The following is a 15,112-nucleotide window of genomic DNA, read 5'->3' on the forward strand; positions in this document are numbered from 1 at the left end:
TTCTGAATGTAATGCTTACCCCTGAATTAAGATGAACAAACTAAGAATGCAGCTGAAAAATTGTCTTTTTTTCCAGTTTGTCTGTCCTCTTTTCTGCCAGAGGTGAATGCTTCTGGACCATCAGCACTGCCTGCAGAGAGTGTCTTCAGTAGACCGTTGAAGTCTGCAGGCTGGAAGATCACTTTGGTGAACTTCCCTATTCCATGAAAACATTATTCTCTCTCATAGCACACTGTATGCTGTATATCAGTGTTAAATCACTGAAGTGTGGAGTATTTGTTCCCTTTTGGTGTGGGTGGCACAGATTTTCCCAGCTAAAGCAACTTTTCTGGAAATGAAGCAGAACTTTTTATGAATTTCCCACCAGATCATCAATAACATCCTGGTGTTTAACACATATACTTTTGTTTCTAGATTTGTATTATGTTTAGAGTTTATAATTGAGTCTGTCATTGTGTGGTTGCAGAGGGAAAAAGAAACTAAGCTGCTCGAGCCTACAACGGCTCGCCTTTGGAGAGTTGTCTGATTCAAAGACATCTGAGTTGACATTGTGCCTGTCATCATGAGTTTTACAATGATTGTGCAATGACCTAAGAACAGAGGAAAGAAGTTTCATACCTAATTTCAGGAGGATCTCGTTCATCTTGGCCTGCCAATCACACCCTAAGGATATATAAGCCGATATATAAGCTGCTTCCCTCGCAGCGATGATGACTCTTCCGGCATCCCTCCACCTTCCCATCCCCACCTTTATATTTAATAACGCCTATACCAATTATTCGGCTGTGGTATGGGGTGATCTTAGGGCTCAAACCAAGTCCTGTGCTCGAGCCCCTCCCTTATGGACAGGCAAGCACGCCAAATCCATTTACCTTAATGCGCTCCAGGACTGTATGAACCAGTGAACTGGTGAAATAAATATGTGGATCTGCTCTTAAGAGTTTACACTTGCAAAAGAAGAAGCTGAGTCAAATGTCCTGTTTTTATGGGTCACATCAAACCAAAACACGAGCACTTTTTGACTGGACTTTACATCTTTAGGTCTTCTTCTGTGTCTGTAGATGCTCTTCTTATTTGATATGGTTTCTAAAGTGCAGGTCCCTGTACATAATTTTATTGTAGGTCTGGATTTGTTTTCTCAGCTGTATGTTTTTCTTTGAGTATACACTGCCATCTAATGGTGACTATTAAATACATCAACTTCACACATATGGTTGGATGTTCAATCCATACCAACCATAACCATTTTTAGGACAATTTGAGTAATAAAAACAGTCTAAAAGACGTTATTGTGTCAAAATGAAATTTCACTTCTTCTTTTGCAGAATGTCGCACTGCCATACCTGCAGATATTGTGTTCCTGGTGGATGACTCCTGGTCAGTGGGTCCAACCAGCTTCCAGCAGATCAAAGAGTTTGTAGCAGACATCATCAGAGCCTTTCATGGCAGTGTGGTTGGGCCGGAAGGCATTCGCTTTGGAGTGACAGTCTATGCAGACATCCCCAGGTAAAGATGAACAGTATACACACTGCAGTGTGTTAGTGCAAATAGTCTGTGTATGATTATGAGAGAATAAAGCATGGAGATTTTATGCAAGTGTGTGTATGCATGACTTTTTGACTAAGTAAACATGAATAAACTGTAAGAATGCCTTATAAGGGTCTATATGCTTTATATAGTATGTGTGGTTCTTTACAGGATGCGTATAGCTCTGACGGATTATTCGACTCTGGATGAGGTGTTGAGGGCCGTCGAGGAGGTGCCGTACGAAGGAGGCAGCAGTCGCACTGGTCTGGCATTGGAATTCCTTGTAGAGTCTGTCTTTAGTGCTTCTATAATCAGAGACAATGCCCCAAAGGTGAGACCCTTCAATCACAATGAATTACTAAACTGCATTAGTGATAAGAACTCTTTCTTGTCACTGATAGAGAATAAAGTTGTATTTTTTATTTTTATTTTAGAATTTTGAATTGTAGTTAATTTTACATTTTGAATTTCTGTTAGAGTTAGAGTTGACTCACAACTGCCTAGCCTATGTGTGAGAGAACAAAGTCTTGCTGACCAGCTAAACCGCATCTTGTCCAGTTTGGGAGACCAGCTAGATCAGCAAAGACCAGCAAACCACCTTAGGCTGCTGTTTTTTTGATTTGTTTGTTTTTTCTGGAAAATATCAAAATGCCATTACTCCAAACTATCCCAAACTGTATATCCTGGCATATATATATATATATATATATATATATATAGCAGAACTAAATATTTATCAGAGAGCTGCTCTAGTAATCACCCTGTTCATTCTGTCAGGACATCTCTTCCCGTGCTGCAGTGCACTGCACCGCAGTGTCCCACCCATCCTAATTTAGGGCTTGATTAGGATTCCAAACTGCACACAGCTGCCGGTCTTGCCACAGAGCACCTGGTGTGGAGATGTGAGAGGAACGGCGAGTGTTCATAATGAACTGCAGAGATTTCAGCTTTTATTTAAACTCGCATCACACTCATAAACTGTAATGGTGCTTTACTGTTTGGTGCATATATATAACCTAGACACAGCTCGACTAATGCAGGTGAACTTTATGTGAACCAAGTGATGTTTCTTTTAACCCAATTATCAGTTGTTAGTGTAAGCGACTTTGCAGGTTTGTATCTGCTGCGGTTGTGGAATTATGTATTCAATGAGATGATAATTCATGCCGTGTGATTTCAAGGGCATCAGTGTCAGCGTGGTGCTCTTAATGGCAGATTGAGCAGTTTAAGATTGAACTTGTAAATAATTCTCAGTCATTGAGAGACACTTTTATGCATTTATGCACCTTTGAATTTCGCAAGATTCATTATTTTTCAGAAGCCTACAGCATGTCTATGGGCATCTGCAAGTGTGACCTAGATGTTAGGGGTCTTTAGAATGCACTAGAATGGTATTTGCATGCTGGAATATAAAGCATCCTATTATGTTTCTCTCTGGCCTCAGATTGCTGTTCTGATCACTAATGGCCAATCGGATGATCCGGTTGATGGTCCAGCTAAAGTTGTAACAGACAGTGGAATATCTCTGTTTGCTGTGGGTGAGTCTTCAAACTTTTTATTTTCCCTTCTTTATGCTTTAGGAGTGTGTGTATGCACTTATCTATTGCTTGAAGACAAAAGTATGAGCTAAATCTGACAAAACTTTTGGGCATGCAGGGATGTCCTCAATTGGAAAAACGATTCATAAAAAAAAAAAAAAAAAAAAAAAAAAAATGTTAAAATGTTAAAATACATTTTTTTTAAAAATTGTATTAAATTACATTTTAAATTAAAATGTTAAATGTTAAATGCTAAAAATGCAACAAAAAATGTAAATATATATATATATATATATATATATATATATATATATATATATATATATTATTACATTTTAAATAAAAATTAAAAATGTAAAAAATGCTAACATTTTCTTTTGGGGGCAAAATTGTTATATAAAGTATATAGTGTATTTTTTTTAATTAAAAAAAAAAAATATATATATATATATATATATATATATATATATATATATATATATATATATATATATATATATTCTTTAAGGGTTTATATAAAAACAATAGAAGTCTATGGTAATTCCCCATTTAGATTGCTGAGTATGTTCATCCCTTTATGTTCAATGTTTTGATGTGTGATTCAGAATAATGATAGTGCAGTTATTTACAGTGAACAATACACACATCATCTGAGTGGTTATGTTGGTGAATGCACCAAGACATAAAGCATGTACTGTATGTTTGTGTGTGTGAGTGTCAGCCTTGTTTACCTAACTTTCTCACGCTTTTTCCGTTTTGATGCCCAGAGTGCTGAAATAATTATGGCTCATTACCCGGTGGCTGACTAATTGCTGTAATTTTTCATCAAGCTCATTCCTTCTTGCCCTTAACACACTGACACTGTGTCCTGCCTTTCTAATCAGTTTTCCCTTAGAGATGTAAATAAATCAGGTCGTCTGACACATCTATGAGACATATGTACAGCAGGGCAACACGCCATAATGTTTCTGCTGTCATAACTCTCTGTGTCACTTTTTGAAAAAGCTGACGAATTTACCTTAATTCATCCTACATAATTGAGTGTATGTAAGAAATATCGTACAGTGCAGTTAGAGAAGAAAGAAACCACTGAGGGATACAAGATACAAGAAACTAGCACACTATGAAGAAAATTGGTTGCATGCGGCAACAGTCAGTTACTGTACACAGTTTATTGGTCATTTTGCAAAAATGTTTGACTGCGGAATGCACCTATTGACCAATCAGAGTATCCAGTATTTCAGAGAGCCATGTAATAAATGAAGGAAATACATTTACAGTAAGTAGATAAATTAATCTGTGTGTTTACTGTGTGTTCTTCAGGGGTGAGGAACGCCGATCAGTCAGAGCTTAGGAAGATTGTTACAGAACCTCATGAGGAACATCTGATGCTCAGCCCAGATTTCTCTTTCCTGGAGCATCTGCTGCCCAAGTTCTCCCGTCGCATCTGCTTCACTGCATCAGAACCTCCACGACCCGTCAAACAAAACCCACTAGGTTAGACACCCATGAGTTCTGCTAAAGCCTTTTTTTTTTTTTTTTTATCATCCCCTTTTCTCCCCAATCTGGAATGCCCAATCCCACTACTTACTAGGTCCTCATGGTGGCTCGGTTACTCACCTCAATCTGGGTGGCAGAGGACAAATCTCAGTTGCCTCCGCTTCTGAGACAGTCAATCCACGCATCTTATCACATGGCTCACTGTGCACGACACTGCGGAGACTCACAGCATGTGGAGGCTCATGCTATTCTCCGCGATCCATGCACAACTACCACACGCCACACTGAGAGCGAGAACCAGTAATCACGACCACGAGGAGCTTACCCCATGTGACTCTACCCTCCCTAGCAACCGGGCCAATTTGGTTGCTTAGGAGACCTGGCTGGATTCACTTAGCACACCCTGGATTCGAACTCGCGACTCCAGGGGTGGTAGTCAGCGTCAATACTCGCTGAGCTACCCAGGCCCCACAGTTCTGCTAAAGCCTTGATAAACATGAACCATCAAGATAAAGCAACAAAACATATCTGAACACTAAAATAAAAAAAAATAAAAAATAAAAAAAAATCAGTATTTCTGTCTTGTTTTCAATTAAAATATCTAAACATCATTTAAACAAGATTAAAGGAATAGTTCACCCAAAAATGAAAATTCTCTCATCATTCACTCACCCTCATGCCAGCCCAGATGTGTTTGACTTTCTTTCTTTCTTCTGTAGAACACAAACTAAGATGTTTTGAGGAATATCTCAGCTCTGTAGATCCATACAATGCAAGTCAACAGGGTCCAAAATTGTGAAGTTTCAAAAAGCACATAAAACATAGATGTAATCCATAAGATTCCAGTGGTTTAATCCATCTCTTTAGAAGTTATATAGGTGTGGGTGAGAAACAGATCAACAAGTCATTTTTTACTATAAATCCTCACTATCACTTTCACATTCTTCTTCTTTTGTTTTTGGTGATTTGTATTCTTTGTGCATATCGCAACCTACTGGGCAGGGAGGAGAATGTGTAGTAAAAATGTGTAGTCTTGCCCACACCTCTCATATCACTTCTGAAGATATTGATTTAACCAATGAAGTAGTATGGATTATGTTAATGCTGCCTTTATGTGCTTTTTGGAGCTTCAAAGTTCTGGCCACCACTCACTTGCATTGTATGGACCTACAGAGCTCAGATATTCTTCTAAAAATCATAATTTGTGTTTAGCAGAAAGAAAGTCATACACATCTGGGATGGCATGAGGGTGAGTAAATGATGAGAGAATTTTCATTTTTGTGTGAACTATTCCTTTAATTTAGTTGAGAAACAAAATTCCCTAAGATATGATTACTTTTTTTTTTCAGATAATGTATAATTAAGTTTATTTTTCTTACCATTTTGTTTTTATTATTATTATTATAATTATAATTATTATAATTTTTTTAAAAAATTTTCTTTAAGTATAAACCAACAAAATGTTGTGAGGTTTATTCTTAAAACAACAAAAAACATCAACATATATTTAAGATATATTCTCTGAAAACAAGTCTTATTATCATACAATATTTTCTTTCTCAACTAAATCTTGTTTTACAAATGTTTAGATATTTTTTATTGGAAAAATGACACACACACACACACAAAAATATTTTTTGTAGTGCATAATTTTATCGTGTTTCTCTTATCCATTCTGCTTCTTTCCTTTGTTTTTAACTCTTTCTATTTCCAACTGCTATAGTGGTGGAGAGGATAGTGGGTCCTAAAGATCTGCAGGTGAGTGAGTTGAGTTACAGCTCTCTGCAGCTGAGCTGGAGTCAGGCCACAGGAGACGTTACCGGCTACAGGCTGCTCATCACCCCTGTGTCTCCAAAGGGCCATCTGCTCTCGGCACAACAGAGACAGGTGAGACACACTCACCTATGCACATGCACACCGCATGCAGCACCGAACAACAGATGGATTGTAGCACATTGACAAGATGCTTGTGAGTGTGTGTGTGTGTGTGTGTGTGTTGTGTTTGTGACAACAAGCTGTGTGTGTATGATTTGTTTAAAATGATAATGTATATTTCTTACAGCAGATATATTAAATAAATATTGTTCACTCTCTCTTTCACTGTCTCTCAGATTGATCTGAAGGGAGATGTTGGCAGCACACAAGTAACCGGGTTGAGTGCCAAGACTGAGTACTCTCTTGCTGTATATGCCATCTACCCTGGACGCATAGGAGAGTCTGCCAGTATTATCACAGAAACCAGTGCGTGTCAAGCTGTATATAGTTTACAGGTCCCATAAAGTATTTGGACCCTTAAAGCACACTTTAAAATGTATGACTGTCATTGCATTATAAAGCAACATTTCAAACCATGTGGCATTTATTTTAAAGAAAGTTAGCACAGGCACACTTCTCAGGCAATACATTTAACAAAAATATGTTTTGGGGTTTTTAAATGATAAACCAATAGATAAGCTGTTCAAAATGAAGAATTTTGTACACTTTGTGGTTGTCAAAGGTTAGTGGATCATGTTAATAGTTAATTTGATGATCTAGACTTGTGATCATTCTGCAAAGAAACCTGTGTGAACTTGAAGAGAACAGACATACATCCACTATAAACCACCTTGGGACTAGTTGGTTAAAAGACATTGCAAAAATGGCTCAGAAAATTGAAGTTACTTCTGAGAATGTTTCTAGGATAATTTGTTTTACAGATGCCACTTGTTTTTATATTTTATGTTTAATGCAATGAAAGTGTGGCTCATGTCCAAATACTATTTTAAAGACATCTTGTTTCTATCATGATAAACTTCCTTAAAACGGCATGTACTGCATACTTTCAGTATTTTTGTAAGACATATACATTGATAGTAAAACAGTATTATTGATCTTTTTGAAGGAATCATACATGCACAAATAAAAAATAAAAAAATTATATCACAACTTGCAAACACATACTCTAACACTGGCATTATTTCGCTTCTGTGTTTCAGCTCCTGTACCACCGGTTGCCAACTTCCGTTTGATTGAAGAAGGTCTCTTCTCTTTACGCCTGGGATGGACACCTCCACTTGGAAAAGTGGATGGATATAAAATCTACATTCCAAGATGTGAGAAACCTTCATTTATTCTGAGACTGAATATCACACATTTTACAGATGTTCTTCTGATAGATTCCCACATATATTAGCACATATTCTCAGTATGCACAGAACTGTGGATGTGCCTCATATGCATTTTTACAGGGATTCTGAAAGGAACTTCATGTACAGTAAGAGGTTATTTTATGATAATTAATGTAGTCTGATATAATTTCCTCCTCAGCGGGCAGACCCGGGCTCATTTATGAGCAGATGCTGAGGGGCGACACCTCCTCTCACGTGATTGACACCTTGGAAGAGGAGAAAGAGTACACTGTCAGCATCTATGCCATCTACCCTGAAGGCCCAAGTGAACCTGTGTCTATAGTCGGGAGAACTTGTAAGTCCCTTACCTCTTTCTTTTTTTTTTTTTTTTTTTTTTTTTTGTCTTCTGTTTTTTACATTTATACTTAATTTTCATCTCTTGTATGAGACAACCTGTACAAAAAGTACTGTGTCTGTACTATGGTGCACTGAAGACATCACATGGTAATACCATGTTTCCTTGATACATTAGATTGGCAGTGAATAATTGCCATATTTATGTACCATGTTTTTTTACAGTATGTAAATATATGTATGAAATATAGTATTGATTAGTTACTTTCTAATTGATATACTATTATTATTTTGATAATAACAAATATCATTAGAATAATTAGAATAAGTAGCTTGTAACTTATTTCATATTATATATTTTTTGACCTAGTAAGTGTTGTTATTATGGTATGAATATCCCTTTGGTTGTCAACGCATTCGCCACTAGATAGCAGTATAAGACACATTCAAGAAGAAACTTCATGACATAATATGTTTTGTCTACTTTCTATAAATGTACTTTTTTCAAACTACCCGCAATTACATTTTTATAATTCTTTTAGTGCATTATTGTCCTACCCAAAGCATTTTTCTGTGCACTTACCCTTCCCTGTGCATTACAGTGAAGCTTGTTTCTGTTGAGAAACTGCTGGTGCAGAATGCTACCACAGACACAGTTCAGGCGAGATGGTCATCTGTCAGAGGGGCTACAGGATACAGACTCACCTGGTCATCATCAGGTAATCAGCACTGAGATCAGACAAGCTGAAAGCACTGCTTAAAGGGATAGTTCACCCAAAAATGAAAGTTCTCTTATCATCAGTGTTGGGTGTAATGCATTACTAAGTAATTAATTACTGTAATTAAATTACTTTTTCATTGAAAAATGGAAAGTAAGGGATTACTCTTAATTTTTCAGCAATTAAATTACAGTTACTTCTGATTTAATTGTGTTAAATACTGTATAGACTATAGAACAATTCTGTATAAAACAATAGTGAATTTACAATTGAAATTTGACATATAATGTTAAAGTGTAGGTTTTCTAATTTAATGCAGCCCCCTTAAATTCTTTGAATAATTTATTTGATTTTTTATGATTTATTTGAAAGAATTAAAAGAACAATTTCATGTTTATAATTTACTCACCTTCATGCCATCCCAGATGTGTTTGACTTACTTTCTTCTGCAGAATACAAGTCAAGATTTTTAGGAGAATATTTCAGCTCTGTAGGTCCTTACAATGCAAGTGAATGGTGGCCAGAACTCAGAAGGTCCAAAAAGGACAAAAGGGCAGCATAAAAGTAATCTGACTCCAGTGGTTATCTGAAGTGATATGATAGGTGTGGGTGAGAAACAGATCAATTTTTAAGTCCTTTTTATACTGTAAATCTACACTTTCACATTCACATTCAGCCACTTACTGGTTGGAGCTGGTCAAAGGTGGAGAATATAATAAAAACAATTACTTAAATTTTGATATGTTTCTAACCCACACCTGTCATGTCACTTCTGAAGATATGGATTTAACCATTGGAGTTGTATGGATTACTTTTATGCTGCCTTTATGTCCTTTTTGGACCTTCTGAGTTCTGGTCACCATTCACTTGCATTATGAGGACCAACAGAGCTGAGATATTCTTCTAAAAATCTTTATTTGTGTTCTGCAGAAGAAAGAAAGTCATGTACGAGTCCACCTTAGTCGAGTCTGAGTCAAGTCCGAGTCTTTAAACAATTGAGTCCGAGTCAAGTCCGAGTCCAAAAGGAACCGAGTCGGACTCAAGACCAAGTCCATAACAGGCCGAGTCTGAGTCCAAATGAATCTGTTCATGAATCTGAATTAAAATTGTAACTGTAAAGTCAACATCAATATATTAAGCTTATTTTAACCTTCACATCTAAGAAAACAATTTGTTAATATAAATGTAACAAAAACACCTCTGTTGCATTTCATATTCACTTTTTATTATTAGTATCCTGCTGAACAAACTTCAAAGTGGTTTCAGAATGAAAACTTTAGGTGTATGAAGATAAACCTGCCCTTCGACACAATTCTTACTGTGTTCTGTTGACATTTTCAATTATTTGTTGTTTTTTCCCCTCCACTCAAACATAGAATAAAGAAAGTGAAAGCTGTGTTAGTCATTACAACCAAGGTTATTATTGTTTCAATATTTATTTCGTTTTTATTTCTACGTCATTTTCAATCAGTCAATTCAGTTTAGTTTAAAATTATCCCTATCTAAAGAAATAATAGTTTATACTGAGATTTCTAACTGAATCTTTTTCCTCTATTTGCCGACTTATTTGGGAAAATACAGTACATACAAATGAGTCAACACAGTAGTAAGTAGCACTCGCTGAGAAGTGACATCTCATGACTTGACGGAAATGCTACATCCAAAAACACTAGAAAACCCACTGCTAATATTAGGGCCATTTAACACGGACATGATTGTCTAGTTAATTTGTGGAAAACAGCACAATGCAAGTCAGTTCTGCGCACTGCTTGTGCACCTACAACCCTGATGCATCCATATGTGTCTCCCAGCAGCTGCCACCGAAGACAAAAATATTTGATATTTACTTGAGCGGTATAGCAGTCATTATGAAATTTTGTAATTAATGTAATTCTACTTTGAAGATGCTAAAATATAACACAGTTTTGATTTATTTTGGATTTTTTTTAGTCACAACATAATTCCCATAGTTCCATTTATGTTATTCCATAGTTGTGATGACTTTACTATTATACTAAAATGTGAAAAAAAAATTATAATAAAGAATAAGTGTTTCAAAACTTTTGACCGGTAGTGTGTATATATATATGTGTATATATATATATATATATATATATATATATATATATATATATATATATATATATATATAAATTGTAAAATGCTGTTTAAAATAGTTTATGATGGAGTGCAGCATGTCATACGGTAGGACGTATCAACTTCCTAAAAGTATTTCATTCAGCACCCAGCTGGCCCGCAATATACATAAATTAATCAGGGGGACCCATCGCCTTCCATCTGCTCCACCACAACAGTCTTTATTGTGTTTGTGTGTGTGTGAGTGTGTGTCTTTGGAGTGCGGGGTTTTGGAAAGAGGGGGCATGGCTAATTCAACAACTGGTCTTCTACTGTAGTTCCAGAACAGCTAAAATCACTAACAGCACCTTTAAAGTTTTGCATTTGTCCTCCCCTAATCTAATATTTGATAAATATTTTATTGTATTTTCAATAGGTCTATATATAAGCATATTTTTAATCAATGAACAGGAAATCCTGTTTACCATAGTCTCTGATTTGCACAAATAAATGCAGTTGTAATCTCTGCTTCCCTGTTCCTGCAGAGGGACACATAGAAAATGTGAATCTGGGAGACAACTTTAATTTCTACATGGTGCAGGGCCTACATGCTGGCACTGAGTACACCATCACCATCAATCCCATCTTTGTGGACATTGAAGGGCCTGTTACCTCTGCCAAAGCCAAGACATGTGAGGGCTACACATGCGCTAATATACCATACTGAAAAATACTGTAAATCAATAGGTTTGCTTCTTTTATGAAGGCAATGATGATGATGATGATGATTGCCTGTTTCTCTCTCAGTGGAAAGCAGTGCAGTACAGACCCTACGAGCCTCTGCGTTGAGCACTAACAGTGCCGTTACCTCATGGAACGCTGTGCCTGGAGCCACAGGATACAGACTGGCCTGGGGCCCCACTGCAGGTACTGTACCTCTTTAAACGCATGTGCTGTGTCCACCCCCTTTTTCTGTGTTTTTCTTCATCCTTGTCCTGCACTTAGCCATTCTCTACTCTTCAGTCTCTGTAGTCTGCTTCTCTTTTCTGTCTCTACTTTCCTTCCATTTCTCTCTTTCAGTTTCTCTGATTTATAGTCTCTTTTTCACAGAAGCGTCAGGTTGATGACAACGTGAGGTGTCGCTGTGCAGCCTTATGACTAATGCCTTCAGCTTTAGCTGTGTGTTCAGGAGAATTTATATGTGAGGTGTGTGTTTGACTGTGTGAGAGGAATGAATTGATGTCACCTCAGAGCCCATCTGAAATTAGTATTTGAAAGTGACTCTTTCCTGTTGCTGTGATGGGCTGTGGGCCCCTGCATTAAAGGAGTGACCTGGAAGAACACTCTGATGAAGAAGAACTCTATGACTCATACCATGCGCTCTGACAGATCCATATAAATGAGTTTGAAGCAGAGTAGTTGCATTATGGAGAAACAGAGAGTGAGAGGGTGAAAACGAGGTGTAAGGAGGTGCTGGTTTATAAAGTCAGATGAAAGATCAGAGATGAACAGGTTACCTGACGCCACTTAATTAGGTCCTTAATTAGGTCCTTTTCTCTCATTCCATAAAAGTTTTTGCACACTTAAGGCATACTTAAAAATGAATGAATGCCATTGCATTAGATAACAAAATATCAAACCAAGTGGTTTTTATTTTTAGGAAAGACAGCACAAACACTCTTTTCTAGCTGGTTTAAAATTATGAAACAACAGATTCAAAAGCAGGACAAAAAATTATTTGGACACTTTCTGGTTATCAAACTACCAATGTGGAACATGTCCATAGTTAATGTTATGAATGTGATGAGGTGGCCTGACTTTATATATCCACTAATAATGACTTTTGGACCAGTTAGTTAACAGTAATAGCACAAATGGCCAATAAAGTAGGGATGCACCCATCCGATACCTGGATCGATATCGGCTCCGATACTTACGTTTTTAGACGGTTTTCTGTCCGATGAGCCTGGTCCAAATACTATTCTGTGTGTTAGTCAGGATCGTTACTGTCAAGCTCCAAAAATTACATAAAAAAACCATTAAAGTAGTCCATGTGGCTCGTGCATATTATTCAAAGCCACTTGTGATATCTTTGTGAATCACAAAAGGCTGTGTTTAATAAGTAAATATATAGTCTGCACGTGCAGGCTGGTGATGCACTCGTGGCTATTTTCACCTCTCAGAGTGGTGGGCAATACAGTATATGAGCACTATACATGAACAAAATCTCAGATGTAGATGTTCAATAGTTCGGTTTGCTTATAACATGCATTGAGAACGGCACCGGAGGAGCATTTCACCAGATTTTGAAGAAGAAGTGAATTAAAGTATTGTGAACTAGCCCACATACAGACACTTACAGGACTTTCTGGAGTGTTCCGACCATTAGGGCTGGGCAATTAATCAAATTTTATATTCAATTACGATTTTGATTATGAAAACAAGACAATCTATATAAAACGATTATTGTGCCGCATTCCATTTTGCAATGAAACACCCCGGCGTTATGTCTTTAAAGCATCCTTTATTAAAGTTCAAATAATAAGCAAGCGGTTTTGAAAATAAACTCAGAAACTGTGTGGTCAGTACCTCGTCTTTGAGTTGCGTGAAGTGACAGGGGAAGAGATTGAATCTTCTCCCGGCCGATGCACACTCTGGCGCGGGGGCGTTCGTCACTCGCATGCGTTTGCTGCAGCTAGATTATAACGTGATGGCTCGTGACATAGTAAATCTTAATATATGTGTCACATTCACTGTGTATCTTATCATTAAGAAAATTGGCGATACGCAGCTCTATTAAGAAGAGAAAGTTTGTTTTTTGTGAGTTAAAGATGTTGAAGTGAACATATAGGTGAGAGAGTGTAACGAAATAACGAAAAAATAACCGGCTCTATTTGGCCTGTGTCACTTATTAGAAAGTTCATATTCTTATTCTGCTGTTGAAAATAATCCAGAGCACATATTATTCACTAGCGATCTAATAACAGCTGCGCACAGTTTGACTGACAGGCGGTGTATGTGTGTGTGCTGAACATGTTCGCGCTAATGTGCACCTGAACGGTCAAATACATTTAAAAATTCCGCCAAAATGCCCTTCTTGGTAAGGTACTCATGTAAACACAGAGAGTGATGTTTAAAGTGAAGGTAAACAGCGGAGGAAAAAGCAGATTTGAATTAAAATTTCAGAATTGTAAGTATAAATGTAAGCTAATACACCTGCTGCTGTCTAGTGTGTCATTATAATAATCAAACAACCATAACAAGAAAACGAGAAAACACTCACTGCTCTTGACTGGGTAACTTTAGTAAAAGTATTAATCTATTATAATCATACAGTGAAGACCAGTAGTAGTTTTGTTGCATTTCATTCTGAATGTTTCCTTGAATACTTGATAGCCTACTGCTGTTAAAAACATTTAAAGTTAAAAAGCACAGAATTTTCTTAATTTGCATTATTTGTTCTATTATTTTTAATCAGTTTCTATTCATTATTGTTATTTTATTACTGACTGTTTACTAGTCTTGAATAATTACTTCAGAAATTGAAACCATTCTTCCATAATTAACATATTAGTTAGTGTTGTTATTTTTTGTGGTTTTGAAGCTGGTATTGAGTATCATAAAATTTCATTACCGACTACTGACATTTTGGTATTGTGATAATGTATAGCCTTTATTGTACATGAGATATATTGCTGCAATAACATGATGAAAAAGTAGATTTCATTCCATAGAAGTGTGAGCATCCCTGCTGTAAATGATGGTGATGGAGGCTTTTCTTTATTTGACTACCATACGTAACATAAAATAATTATCACATGACAATAGTCTCCTCCCCTACCCAGTGCAGTTTACATTTCAAGTTCAAGGAAATCCACTGTTAAAAAGACAATAATAATAAAAAAAAGTTCATTAAATGCATGATGTTTCCAAAGTCAATGAGTAATCGTTTTAAATAATCATGATCTCAATATTGACCAAAATAATCATGATTATGATTTTTGCCATAATCGAGCAGCCCTACCGACCATCAAAATAAAAGCGCAAGGGTTTTAAAGTTAAGATGCATGACTGAAATATATTACTATTGTAATGAATTATTATTATCATTATTTTATGTGTACAAATTACAACAATATTAAAGTTGACTGGGTGCCAAAATATAACTGTGTGAATGATTGTGCAAGACAAATTGTGCAAGAAAACTGTCTTCTTTTCTACTGAAGATTTTCACTTTCTGCTACATTATCCAGAAGACTAGTCAACAATAAAGTTTTTCTTAGTAAGCTAC

General features: G+C 36.5%; 1 protein-coding gene across 1 annotated transcript in view; it reads left to right on the forward strand.

The window, feature by feature from the left end:
* The first annotated feature begins 707 nt into the window (after window positions 1–707).
* Window positions 708–15,112, forward strand: part of LOC127436602 (collagen alpha-1(VII) chain-like) — a 52,533-nt gene continuing 38,128 nt past the window's right edge. Inside the window, exons 1-12 of the mRNA XM_051690860.1 lie at window positions 708–849; window positions 1,326–1,506; window positions 1,699–1,858; window positions 2,972–3,065; window positions 4,389–4,562; window positions 6,289–6,452; window positions 6,677–6,806; window positions 7,541–7,657; window positions 7,872–8,027; window positions 8,629–8,745; window positions 11,367–11,513; window positions 11,629–11,748. Coding sequence (XP_051546820.1) covers window positions 708–849; window positions 1,326–1,506; window positions 1,699–1,858; window positions 2,972–3,065; window positions 4,389–4,562; window positions 6,289–6,452; window positions 6,677–6,806; window positions 7,541–7,657; window positions 7,872–8,027; window positions 8,629–8,745; window positions 11,367–11,513; window positions 11,629–11,748 — 1,702 coding nt within the window. The remainder of the gene's footprint in view (window positions 850–1,325; window positions 1,507–1,698; window positions 1,859–2,971; window positions 3,066–4,388; window positions 4,563–6,288; window positions 6,453–6,676; window positions 6,807–7,540; window positions 7,658–7,871; window positions 8,028–8,628; window positions 8,746–11,366; window positions 11,514–11,628; window positions 11,749–15,112) is intronic.

The sequence above is a fragment of the Myxocyprinus asiaticus genome, chromosome 47 (assembly GCF_019703515.2).
Source record: "Myxocyprinus asiaticus isolate MX2 ecotype Aquarium Trade chromosome 47, UBuf_Myxa_2, whole genome shotgun sequence".
Classification (NCBI taxonomy): Eukaryota; Metazoa; Chordata; class Actinopteri; order Cypriniformes; family Catostomidae; genus Myxocyprinus; species Myxocyprinus asiaticus.